This window comes from Morone saxatilis, unplaced genomic scaffold (genome assembly GCF_004916995.1).
Source record: "Morone saxatilis isolate NCDOM2014 unplaced genomic scaffold, NCSU_SB_2.0 Contig20, whole genome shotgun sequence".
Taxonomy (NCBI): Eukaryota; Metazoa; Chordata; class Actinopteri; family Moronidae; genus Morone; species Morone saxatilis.
In genome coordinates this window covers 15,139,718-15,153,473 of record NW_023339763.1, presented here as the reverse complement: position 1 = coordinate 15,153,473, position 13,756 = coordinate 15,139,718, and the positions used below count along the sequence as shown (strand labels likewise).

General features: G+C 37.1%; 1 protein-coding gene across 1 annotated transcript; it reads right to left on the bottom strand.

The window, feature by feature from the left end:
• Positions 1 to 5,658: 5,658 nt before the first annotated feature.
• xrra1 (X-ray radiation resistance associated 1) lies at positions 5,659 to 13,636 on the bottom strand. Its single transcript, XM_035666467.1, has 17 exons — positions 13,278 to 13,636; positions 12,813 to 12,958; positions 12,662 to 12,733; positions 12,496 to 12,568; positions 12,305 to 12,402; positions 11,688 to 11,830; positions 9,738 to 9,842; positions 9,513 to 9,622; positions 9,357 to 9,409; positions 9,183 to 9,263; positions 9,003 to 9,096; positions 8,785 to 8,903; positions 8,517 to 8,687; positions 7,504 to 7,663; positions 7,254 to 7,369; positions 7,010 to 7,115; positions 5,659 to 6,920 (listed from the first exon to the last, which is right to left on the bottom strand). Exons 1-17 carry the CDS (start codon positions 13,366 to 13,368, stop codon positions 6,748 to 6,750), a joined length of 1,911 nt encoding a protein of 636 aa, XP_035522360.1. The 5' UTR covers positions 13,369 to 13,636; the 3' UTR covers positions 5,659 to 6,747.
• Between the last annotated feature and the right edge of the window lie 120 nt (positions 13,637 to 13,756).

Below are 13,756 nucleotides of genomic sequence, written 5' to 3'. Positions count from 1 at the left end.
AATATGATGTGTCTGAAGATTATACTTTTCTCCTTTCTTGCCATTTTTATTGCAAAAGAAAACAGAGTATAATTTCACAATCAAATCTCTTAAAAAGGCCATTTAACTCCTGATATTAAGAAGTGCCCCAACTCCTCTGAATATTCCAATTTTTTGTTCATTTCTAAAGTTTTCCTGCTGGCAGGCCAAGAATGTTTCGCATACTTCACTGTTAAAGTCCATTCTCAAGTATATGATGCAAAAAGGTGGCTTCAAGTTTCTACCCATCACACTTTGAATAAGTTGGCATATTGGATCAGCATTGACTTAACAAAGTATTTGTGATGGGTCAGAAATGCCTGTTCATAGCACCCCACCCAATATAAAATCCAAGAATTTTTCGACATGGGAGCATAAAGAAATTTTTCCCCTTTCAGCAGATGAATGTGGAAACATCCTTCTAGTGTCAAACTCTGCACATACATCATTCTGTACAGTGAATATCAAACATCCAACTGTAGGAACAAGAAGAAAAACATATTTTTGACTGGAGGGGTACTTTAATAATTAGATAAGTGCCACTAAAAACAAATCCAAACGTTGGGATAACACTGCTATAGACATTATCATGGAAATAATGAGCTCCCTAGAACCTATGTAAACATGATCTGTGAAAGCATTTTTTTTCGCTCAGCAGCACTGTGTGCAGTCTGTCCGCAGGCCTGTTTGATCAACAGGTGTCAAATTATCACTGTGGTTCCCATGACTCAGTCAGTGTGCAACTGTAGATTTGGTAGACTGAGTGGGCGCTTCAGAATAATATTGCTTCCCTTCTCTGTGAACTCCCGACGTGCTCTCTCTGTCCCCTCCCCTTCCACAATGACTCATTGTGTTTCTTTCACACTTTGCGCCAGACAGCTCTGTCTGCCTCTCACTGAAGGCATGAAACAATATTTTGAAACAGACGCACTTCCCTTGTATGCCTTCATTACTCTCTCAAAAAGGCCGTCATATTTTTGTGTAAACTGTTGGACGTGGCAGTTTACAACAGTCTCTCCCTTAGTTGTCCAAAGAGGCTGCTCCAGTCAAGAGGGTGAGAAAGGGGTGTTCTACTTTATTGCTGCCAACTTAAATTAGTAATTAACATTTTCACGTCGCCATTTTCCCATGCAGGTCATTAACTGATGTGTACAGGTGTTATTTCCAACAAAGTTGCTGTATCTGGCACTGCATATTTCCGTCTCTTTGTCTGTCATTTTTGATGGAAATCCTATCAGTCCTCATTTTGTGGATGTTTGAATTCGTCTCATGGGTCAATTCAGCTATGCATGCTTAGTCTTGGCTCTGGCAATTGTAACAGCTGGGGGCAGTCAGTAGGTATAAATCATGCAGTCGGTCAGCTTTCCGTGTATGTGTACTCCACCCTGCTGCCCATGTAGCCCAGATCCAGTGAGAAGTGAAGAAAATGTGAGGCTCGGGGTCACGACTCAGCCCAGGATTGGAGGCACTTCTGAACCATTATTGTGATATTACCAAACTTCATTTGCTGTTTCTTTATGTCACTTCCTTTTACGAGATGGTCAGATGGTCAGATGACGGTCAATCCAGGCATGTTGCAGAAAAAAAAACGTTAAAATCCTTAAAGTTCACACAGGATTTACTTTTTGTAGCTCTGCAATAATCATGCTCTCTTGTAAAGAAAAGCAGGTAAGTTGAACTAATTTCAAAAGATTAAATAAAACATTTCCTCATGTGCTGCAAGCAAGTAGTTCCTCGCTGATGCATACAGTACAGTGTTTGTGAGGAACTGAAGCATTGCGAATCAATCAGGCAGTCTTTTGATTCAAAGGGAGCCAAATTGTGTTAAGTTAATTAAGTCTGATAGATGTGTTTGCTTTCATAGCTGATTAAGGTGCTCAGCAGAACCCCTGAGTTTATACTTCATCAAAATACTTCCGAAATCTATCAAGGGCTCTGTTTTTTACACCCTTACCCTCTCATTAATTAAGTTGGCCCTGATCATTTTAGCTGATGTTTGGAGTCTGGCCAAGAAAACATGGACAATACCGGGATACATGTCATGAACACTTTGGTCTTCATACCCTTATCCTGAGCAGCTCAGTTTAAAGGTCAAATTTTTAAACACGTGCTTGTAATGACTGTAAACTATTAAAGACAGACCACAGCGAGATCTTTTGTTCCAAATAATAAAGAAGACCAAAAACAACTTTACGGTTATGATCTGTAATTAATAATGGCCTCTTTTCAGATGTCAGCCAGAGTATCCAAAGCCTTTCCAGGATGACATGATAAGTGTGTTACAGTTCAATTGTGCATCAAAAGAAATAATGAATAGGTCCAGTCTGCAGTGAACTCATTTGGCACTTGAGTAATGAGGAGTGTTGATGAGGTATTCAGGCCTATTCTTTCTGAGCCAAATCTGGTGTCTGAGTCTCCACAGGGTTATTCTCAAAGCTTAACTGTTGGCCCTCAATTGGAGAGTCAAACAAATCTTACCCAAACATTTCTCAGGCTTGATTGCAGCGATGACTGCTCCAGATGTGAAAATGTACTGTGTTGAAATATACCAAAAAAGAACAAATAAAACACATATAGATATATAAACAAAGATCTGTCTTGCCTAAGACACAGTCCATCGATGCCTTTCTCCACCATGTCTTTTGTTATTTTTGCATTTGGACAGAGTATCTCCCTCTCCTGCCAGATTCTGTTATATCACCGAGAGCATGGATGAAAATGTGTTTTCAGTTAATAACTCACCTCATCAGTTTTTCATGGTAAGAACAAAAGAGGTTACAGAGGAAAAGCTTTACGGAGCCCTTTTCTGTCTGTTTATTCTGTGTTGATGTTAATGCGAAGAAGAGTCCAATAAAAATAAAAAGAGACATGAATTTCTATCTTCTTCACCCTACAGCACAAAGTAAAACTAACTTTCTGCTTTCTACAGTGACACTTCTGGAATAACTTTACATACTTATAAGAAATAAATTGCAGACACATGTGGATTGTGTAATTATCTTCAGTCTTGAAGTGATTTATCACATTAGTAGATCATTTTCACTTCTTTAGCATGCATCACTGATATTAGCAGGCCAGATAGCAAAGTGTTTGATGTTTGAAAAGTCAGAACTTTACACTGTTGCATTCAAAATAGTTATTTATGTACAATAAGAAATGTAAATTAACTTACTGAAATTGTAAATGTAAATTACTTTAACATAAACAAAAAAACCTTAAAGGAGTATTCCACAGATTTTGGGCATCAAGTTCATTTTACTTGCATGAGGAGTACTACTAACTGTGACAATGGTTGTACAATGTCCTGCATGGCGCTGGGGGGGAGAAAACTGAAGTCTAAAAAATCACCCTGATTATGTCATAGTGATGTTATCACTTGATGTAACCACTTGGGCTTTAAGACTACAAATGCAAAACAGAAAAGTCTGTGTTACAGGCTGTGGGCAGAAAGCAATCAAGTTGCATTATGGGAAGTGTATGATCCAGTGTTTTTGGAGTTTGAACCTTGGGGTCTATAAATCAGGATATCGCTGCTGCTTCGATTTGATCTATTTTTTGTAATATGTCTCCTGTGGGTCCCCCAGTGCGATACAATATCGCTCGAGTTATGTGCTGTGCTCAAAATAAACCCAATTTGATTTGCTTAACAAATGCTAAAAAGTATTTTAACTATCTTCTAAGCTTATTTGTAGCAATAAAAACATCTTCTCAAAGTGTAAATTGTAAACTTTCTTGACAGAAACATAATTATCTTACAGATCTCCTGATCAAACTCAAAAGGGAACCTGAAGTTGTTTGTGGTTTTTGTATTTACCTTTCTGACAGTAGCCAGGATTATTTTGATTCCACCCTTAAAAAAGTAATGCAATTAGATTGGTTAATTGATTATTTAACAAAACAACTAATTGATTAATATTACTTGTCAGTGCATAGAAAATGGTTTGGAAAGTGTAAACCTGTCAGGAAGAGCCGAGGCAGTATGTTTATGATAGTTGGCACAAACACAAGAAGACAAACAAACATGTAGGCTATTTATCACAAAAGCTGGAAGGTAATTATCAAACATTTTAACTCCATTCTTCACCATCGTGTGAACATGCACATGTGGGGGAAAACATAGTTTCTGATAAGTTACTTAAGAGTCTGTGATGAGGTCAGTGAATGCCTATTTTCTGCCTAGAGTATAACAGCCTTTATCGTGACTGATCATTGCCCAAAGCTGTGGAAAACTAACATGTATAACAACCTCTTACACAATAGTACGTGCCCATTTTTAAAAAAGAATCCCAGCATGAAAACACTGCACTTATGTAATCGTAGATGCTTGAAGAACTAATCATTATCACTTCAAAATTACTTTGTAACAGCATTGTGGTCAGGCAAAATAAATTCATGCCAGGACTCACTGGCTGAAGAACAAACTGCATCATGTCACTGAACGCAACAACAAGTCCTCAGAGGGCCTTTACTAGATTTGCACTCCAGCCTGAGCAGTAAAAGTATTGTGGGAAAAAACAGTAATAAAGATTCTGAGGAGGTTTATCACAGTTTGTATATAAGTCAATCACACTGAGCATCAGAGAGATACTGAGATATCTGTGCAGCACAGACGAGCTGAGCTCCAATGGACTGGAAAATAGTATTTCTGCAGCATGTCAAATCTCTGCCATTTGGCACAGGCTCCTCATTACCATCAAATATACCGCTAAACATGAAAAGGACCCTCAGACTGAAGACCAGGTGTTTGCCTGATTGCATAGATCAGGAAACTACCGATTGTTTGAAATAATTTACCAGACCAAGTCCAGTCTTTTCAGTGTTAATTTCAACCACATTGTCATATATGTTAACTTTTTGTGTTGTAGTTTTACATTTCTAATATTTGAGATTTGTGTAACAATAATTTGCTCACACAGCCATTTATCTTAATTTCAGTTGTGTTTGTGTCATTAAATTGATTTAATCTTCATTTTTGCTTACTTATTGGAAACAAATAATTAGATAATTGATAGTGAATGAAACAAATGATATAAAATGAAAACAAGTTTGTGAAACAAAAGTATAGTAATCATTAAGTATCTGTTGGTTGATTACAGAAAGCACTTTGCTTTACTGTATGCAATACATATATTATCTACCACTTAATACATACAGAAGCTGGGAAACATTCACACATGAATGTAATAATGTAGAATCCCATGAAATAGTACCTATTGATTTATTCCACCTGGGCTGAAAGTGCATTCCACATCTGCAAGCTTCTCTGAGGAAAAATAATTGAAATCATATGAAGGACAAGACCGTGAAATCAAAAAAGGGAATGAACAACAAAAACAGAACATGACCAGAAATGAAAAAGCATCCATTGTAAGCTTGTGAGCCTGACATATGACGTCTCAACGTATTGTGTAATAAGACATGATCATTTATGTGTTTAAAAATGTGGACTGTCAATCATATTGGACTCTGCAGAGGTCTGTTCAAAGTTACAAACAAGCAATGCTTGCGAGGTTTACATTTCAAGGGAATGTAAATATGAATAAACAACACAGTGACAACATTGGGGTTTTGTTAAATTATTTAATGAAAGTAAACAGTTCTGTTGTTTGTCTTCACTGGTCAGAAGACGAAAAGTGAAATTAAAGAAGGAAGTCAGAGCAGTCACGTATAAAGCGGCATTGCTTCAGCACATTTCAGCAGGGTGGAGGCTTACGAGACGTGTGCTGGAGTCCATTTCTTCCTCACTAATTAGCACAGCCTGTTGCCTAATATTGAAATTAAACATATCAAACTACAGGCTGCGATGTTCGAGGTCATGTTTATGGAGACAGGTTGAACCAAAGGAAACACTGGAACCTCTTCCTGGACAGAATACAAATGTACACAAACACTTGAAATTGTCTCTCCCCAGTCAACGTTTTATTGCTGCAGCTGAACTCAAGAGGCAAACAGTTGATGTGCATGCATTCTGGTCATTGCAGAGGTGGAGCAGCTGCTCAAAACCATCATTCAGTCCTTGTCACATAGTATTAATCAGACAGACAGTCGTTTCAGCAGATGCCACCCAGTCACAACTCGACATTCATTCTAATGAACTCTGTAGCTTCTCCTGCTATAGTTCAGGCCAGGGGTTCTCAATCTGGGGGTCGGGACCTCCACTATACACAATGGGCCTGTATCTCAGCATTTCATTAATTTCTTTGAAGAAAAAAAATAAACCCTATTATAGTATGTATAATTGTTTGATTGTATGATTGTTACAAGATTATACAGAGACATAATTGTATATAAAGTTCCTTAATATATCAGGGAAACTCATCTATGATTCAGTATTCACAAGAAATAATTCAAAATTCCTCTAAATTGCTGTTTTAGACAATCGTCCTGCATTTATTGCGTTGGGTTACTACTTGGATTCATGCAGTTTATCAGTTGTTTTGCATTTAATATAATATATATAGAAATATCCATAAAATACGCCACTTAGTCAGAAGTCATCAGTTTACTCATTGATAGAAAAAGGTGTGTTTTAGTTGGGAACCACTGGGCTAGACTATAGGTTTGTTGTTGATAACTAAATACATTTGTTTTTTACAGGCAGTTTCATTTCATCTATGATTAATCAATCAACATGCAAGATTCACTCACCACTACTTTTATTTCTGACATATTGGTCTTCACATAAATTCCACTCACACCAATTGTATGTGGACATTTCCATGGTGTTATTCAAGGCAATTCAGGTATAGTTTCAGCTCTGTTTTGGTTGGTGTTTCTATCAGACTCAATGCTGGTTGCTTGTTCCATCGTTTTCTTGTGTACCATCTTGTACTTTGTTTTCATATCCCTCAGCAGCAATAGAGCTTCCCGCTTGTTAACGCCTGTGCCGTGTATGGCGCTGCCTGTTGAGAAAACACAGTGTTACATAAAGAAAGGTACGGTCATGAAGGGTTAAGTTCGCTGACAATCATTGGATCAGAAATGTGCATACTTAAGGGAACTGCTTTTATGGCTGTACTCTCTTTGATTTCCTTGATCATTTCATCAACCCTCTCTGTTGGCTGCTTTATTGGTTTCAAAGGTGGAAGTTGCTTAATCTGTGCACAGAAAAGAATTTAAAAAGTCCTAATATTAAGGTGATAACATTTTCTTTACAGTTCTCGCAAGATTTATTACAATTTGACAGTAATACTGAGTGTGAATGCAGATTTATTTTGTGTCACAAAATATTCAACCTTTTTCTCTCTTTCTCTGTACGGTGTCTGGATGCAATCAAGCTTTGGTTTCGAGTCTCTGTAAACATTAAGATTCTTCAGTGTGTGTTCCAGCATCCGAACAGCTGTTTGAATTCCTGTTGGGAGAGAAAAAAAAACGATTTTCCCCTTCACTATGGGGTGATTGTATAGCCAGACCTTTGAAAGCTTGAGGAAAATGTACAAACAATAAAAACGAATAAAAAGCCGCAGGTGAAGCTAGAGTCCTCACCAACGGGCTCCACCACATCACAGTTTGGTTTTGCATCCATCAACGTTTCGTGGCTCGTGAATTCTTCAGGAATGACTCTGTCCTTGTTTCTGTCCTTGTTTTCTGCAGTTTCTTTCTCATCAGCTCGAAGATCAAACTCAAATTCACAAACATCTGTTGCCTGAACATCAAACAACATTCAGCAAAGAGAGACAATTATTTGAAATGTAAGAAACTGTGGAATGGTGGAAAGTAACTAAGTACATTTACTCAAGTACTGTACTTTTTCTTTATGCAACTTTCTACTTGTAGTCCACAATATATTTGTATTATAAAGAACTTTTAATTCACTACAAATATTTTAGTTACTAGTTACAAATTAAGATTTTTGCACACAAAATATATGAATAGTGTATAAAATAAGTTGTTTTGTTATAAATTAAATTACACAACAATATGTGCAAGTACAGCTGATACGTTTACTTAATTATTTGTTTAATTGACAGAAAATAAATGGCAACTATTTTTGATAAATGTAATTTTCAGATGCAGATACAGATTGCTGTATTTTAATCATTATAATTTATTTTTAATACTTTGGAGGTTTTGACTATTGGTTGGACAAAACAAAGCATTGTGAAGGTGTCACATTTCTCAACATTTCTCACTATTTTCAAAATTTCTACAAACCAATCAATCAGTCGCTTAATGGAGAAACTACTTCACAACGAGCTCCACCTCAACCAACTACAGTAAAATCCTCCTATAATATAAGATAGTTTAACAGTCACAGGGGACATTTTTCTTGATTATACTTTTACTTACTTAACATTTTTAATGCATGACTTTTACTTGTAATGAAGTATTTCCATGGTGTGGTATTAGTACTTTTACGTTCAATAAGTAAAGGATCTGAATACTTCCTCCACTGCTGGTAGGCACTAATCCACCATTTTGAAAAGCATTTATAAACCAAGTGGTTGTAGAAGTTAGATTTCCAAACCAAGAGGAGCAATATCATAACAACTGTGTACCTGAGTAACAAAGAAGTGCTCTGTGTTTTCCTGGAAGGTGTCGTCTTCGCTATTCTCACCCTCAGATTCTGGCGTTCTCTTATGAGTCACCTCACTTTCCTCACCCGGAGCACGACAAGGAACATCCATCAACAGTGACTTCTTTGACACCTTTGGGACTCTTTCTTCCACCTGCAATCCAAAAAAGTAAAACAAGAAAATAAAAGATGAATCGTTTAACAGTTTAACTTTCATATAACATAAAATCTGGAGGACGATGCAACACAACCTTCCATTTTGGATCTGTTGACACCTTCAGTGGGAGCTTAAGGACTTCCTGTGTCTTCTTACGCTTTATTGTTATCCCCAGTCGCTCTTGGAGGTAATGGGTCAGTAAAGGAGGGTCTCCTGTGTTAACAAAAGGCATAAAAGGTGATTTCAGCAACTGAAAATTCAAAGCCAATCTCTAAAACCAGCTTCTTATAAGGAAGAAGATAAAAGGGTTACCACTTCTCTGCGTGGTCAGAGGGTTGGAGTAAATGTCAATTTCTCGAAGAACTGGGAAAAGAGCGGCAGCCATCAGCGCTTCTTCCTTGGCAATCTGATGACAAAACACTGATGAGACATGTTAGCTCGTTTTTAAAAAGGAGTCGTGGTTCATTTATTTATACAAATTATTCAGCACACCTTGTTGTTGGATAAATTGAGGAACTGAAGCTCTGGTAGTGGCACACTGGATGCTCTGCAGCACTCCTCCCAGTTTTCCTGCTGAAAGATGCAGGGTGATGGACAAAGACACAAGTTTAATGCAGATTTAAAATATGGGCTAAAGAATCAAACACCAACTGTAGAACGAATTACCTCTGAGAGTCTCTTGAGATGTTCATCGGTGTTACGATTTGGCTCAGTGGAAGCTGAATTGAGGGGATAAAAAATTATTAAATCGATCTTATATTGAGGATGTAGAGGAAACTATGACAGGCAGGTCCATTATTGAGTTCTTTACTGAGCATTTACCATGTCCCACTTCTTCTTCAGCAGAAGTCTCCAAAGGTTTCAAAGAGTCCATTAGTTGCAAACACGGTATTTCAGAAATGCGGTTCCCCTGCAGGTTTAAATACTTTAGCCTGTAATTGACAATTTAGATATTCTCAATGAATGTTTCCACAGGATTTGTTATGCATCTAGTCAGTCTTTAGTAATACTTTATTTTCTATAGCAAACTCCAAAATACATGATGACCTCTTGAGGTTTGCAAGACTGTTGAAGACTCCAGAAGTCAGTTTGTTATCATCAAGCATCAGGACTTCAAGAGCTTTAAACTGTGTGTCTTCTTCTTTAGCTGGCCTGGACAAAAAATAGAGAAAGAAAATCAGTACAATTTACCACCATCATAAACTCCCCAGTGATAAATACTGAATGTATTTCAAAATGCAGCTGAAACCATAAAGTTACAGGAACATACTATATACAGTATGTGTGCACACCTTTTATAGCTGGACTCTATATACCTGTCTGTAGAGCAGGTGTATTAAATGCCATTACATTTACTTCAGCAGCATCAGGAGAGTGAATCTGGAGCATTTGTGCGCCCCCTCTTGGTCAGTTTACAAACTGTTTTAAAATGCACTTGAGTTTGTGGCCTCTCTCTGTCAGTAACTGTTTGCATAAGTGGTGAAATGTAACTGAGGACATTTACTCAACTACTATACTGAAGTACAAATTTGTATATAATTCTTATATAATATAATTCAAGGTACTTATACTACACTTGAGTATATCTGAGTATTTATGCAACGTAATACTTCTACTTCACTACATCTCACAGGAAAATATGAAACTTTTTATTTGTCTGACAGCATTAGTTACTAGTTTTCAGACATTTGTCATACCTTTTCTGTCAGTGTACTTTTAAATGTCTCTGATAAACGTGTTTCTCTAATGGGTTGTGAAAATGATCCTGTTTCTTAAGCTAAATAAACTATATATAATAGTCACAAAGCTGAAAACAGGGCTGTTTTTCTGAGCTCATGAAAACATATGAATAGAATATGATGCATTGCTGTAGATTCAACTACCCAACATTATATAAAGTAGTTCAAATGAGCTCAACATTAAACATATAAAGCAGTAAAATGCAACATACACATTAACACAGCGAAAACATTATATCTAATAGTAAAACACTGACTGGGACCATTTTTCTGCACAATGAGTACTTTTACTTTTGGTTCTTTAAGTACATGTTGCTGATAATACTTACATATTTATACTTAAGTAAGGTTTGAATGCTGGCCTTTTACTTGCAGTGGGCTATTTTTACAAGTAAAGGATCTGAATACTTCTTCCACTGCTGGTTATGTTATAAAATCACAACAATGTACTGATTGTATACTGATAAGCATGATTGATAGACAATGAGTCCGCGTTACAAATGATGACTGACATACGGTATATGGTTTGAAAGATCACTATAAAAGAATAAAACATCTGTGTCATCAATGGTTGACTTATTATAATAACTTTGAATACATTACAATTTATTCTTATTCATGAACTCATGTAACCATAAAGGCATGCTGATACTTTGTAAGAAAGATGTTGTATTATGTATGCTGCCTGCTTATGGACATCAAAGATCTTTTCTTTTAGTGATAATTGTAAGAAGCAGACTGGAGGAAGCGTCCAACTGCAGTTAGAGAGTAAATTTGCATTTTACTGTGGAAAACATGTGATGAAACAGATTAATTGTCTTTCATTCTGCCAGCTTCTCCATGACTCATATCAAAGTTCTTTGTAATAACTTTCATATGGAAAGTAGGCTTTCTGCCACAGTCTCTCTGGCAAAACAGCCGTTACACAAAGCTGTGCTCGACGAAGCTGACCTGTGTGTGAAGTATAAAAGCAAGACCACACTCGCTAATTTAATCACTTATCTATGTGTTTTTGCCATTCTTCCCCAGAACAAATACTGTTAAAAGAAAAGCGGATTATTTTGTGCCAAAGGGGACAGATAAAAGACTCTGATGAGCAAATTAATGCACTTTAATGTCAATCATCTGCGCTGACAAGGCAAGTTGTCGGCCCAAAGGTGAAGCAGTTTTGAGTAGTAAGAATGCTATAAATATATTTTTTTAAATACCCACGACAAACTCTGTTTCTACTTCTCTTCGTCGAAAATAAAGTACTAACAGTTGGGTGGCGTTGGAAGAACCCAGATTAGGAGGAAGATGATGAAGCTGATTTCCAGTCAGATGAAGGACTTTTAGACGTGGAAGGCGACCAAAGGAAACAACATCATCAGCCGACAAACTGTTGTAGGATAAATCTAAAACCTGTGAGCATTAAAATAAATTGTTTAGATAAACATGTCAACAAGATGAAATATAAAAAAGGGAGAAGTTATTGTTACAAGCAACAATAAGATATTGTTATCTGAAATATTACCAATGTCACAGACCTAACTCAATAAACTCAAACATGAAACAGGTACAAATATTAAAATTACATTTCTCATGAGGCATGATGCGGGAATCAGTAGATACACAACTTAAACTGATAGTAAATGGTTTCCTTGTCTGTCACTAGTTGATATCAAAGCTCTTTTATTATGAAAGAAATGAAGATGTGGAAGAAGCTGCAAAATGAGGAGAGGAAGTGGACTAAAGAAGATGAGGAATACGTGGAAATAAAAGGCTTTCAAGTTCTCGTTAGGACTAAAAAGACGTGTGAAGTTGTATATTACTCCTGTGACAATATACAACATTAGAAATAGTAATACCACTTGTGTGTCTAATTTGTCATCTTACCTCGAGATGAGGGAAGTCAGCAGCTTGAAACGTCATGTTGCAAAGCCCGTTTAATGACAGATTGAGTTCTCTTAAAGAAACTAAATTGCTGAAAGACTCTGCAGGAAAACACGTGACATTTTCTGGTGACTTTTTTGCAAGAGGCACAAAATCGTATTGAAGGTGAATCTGCATGATATGAGAAGAATCACCTAAAGAGAGGGAGTTAACAGACGCGTCGATGTAAGCCACATTGTCAAACACCTCGAGGTCTTCTGTCTTGACCTGTGCACCGTAAGAAAAAGACACTCAACCGTTTTTAAACCAAAAAAACTACCAAACAATTATAAAATGTAAAATGTGACATGTGGCTCTTACAGAATTCAGTTTCTGCTCACTGATGTCGACCGAGCAGAGCTCAGACGGCTTGTCAACACGATGTAACTGGAGCTACAAGAGAAAACTGAAAGCTGTGGGTTATATTCTGTCAAATAAGCAGTTCTCACACAAGTAGATTTCAGTGCCTTACCAGGAAAGGTCCATCTAACGTGTTACCATGAGGAGCATCGGCCTCCCTGTTCTCACATTCATTGTAAGTCTCTATTATTCTTCTGTGCACATTGTTGTATTTCTGCTCCTCTGCTTTCCTGTAATCCACAAGCCAATGACCAGCACCTACAGGGAGAGTCAAATTCAATGAGATCATGCAGATTCAGTAGATTAAATGATTGACTCACTGGCAAAAAATACATTAATTAATGACAACTAATATTACCAAGTATTTACATTTATGAATAGCTTTGTGGTTGTTGTTGTTTTGGGTTTTATTTATTGTTTTTCTCATTGCTAAAGAGAAAATATTATTAAATTATAACTGTTAATTGCATTGCCTTTCTCTATCTTAATAACAATGTACTATACGTGCCCTAACATACTAAGTTAAGTTAGTTAAGTTAACTAAATGTTTATAATAGGCTCATTAAACTTAACCCACCTTCTTTTCTTCGATGGAGTAATGTCCGGGCGGGGAAACATTGGGCAGGATATCTCTGTCCATCATCAAATTTATAGGATGCTGCAGTCATCTTGTTGATTATCACTCTTCTCACGTTAACAACGTTAATAACTTTAACTTTAGTTACTTTGCTGCAGCGTTTTTGATCTTACAGCTACACTGTAATGCTCTGTATCCTAGCAACAGCATGTAAGACGAGGCGCTGCTCCTCCCGTCCAGAGGGGGGCGGTAGGAGGTGACACTGAGACCTCTCACAGGCGAAGGCGGAAGAAACCGCTGAGCCCAGCTAGTCAAAGATTGATTTCGGTGATAAGATAATGCACCGCCAAGCCAGCCCGCGGTTCTTTGAGACATTAAACACCGTGGTGTTCAGAAGATGCGTTTTTCACACATGACACAAGGCGTTCAGTTACCCGTCGAGATGAATTCACCTTCGTGTTCCTTTAAACTGCTTAGCC

Bases quoted from the DNA above. Each gene is read 5' to 3' on its own strand.
- xrra1 (XM_035666467.1), bottom strand. From the start codon at position 13,368: ATGACTGCAGCATCCTATAAATTTGATGATGGACAGAGATATCCTGCC. The intron at 9,097-9,182 runs GTGTGCTGAATA...TTTTGTCATCAG, and splicing joins TCAATTTATCCAACAACAAG to ATTGCCAAGGAAGAAGCGCT. The intron at 7,664-8,516 runs GTACACAGTTGT...TTTGATGTTCAG, and splicing joins AGCACTTCTTTGTTACTCAG to GCAACAGATGTTTGTGAATT.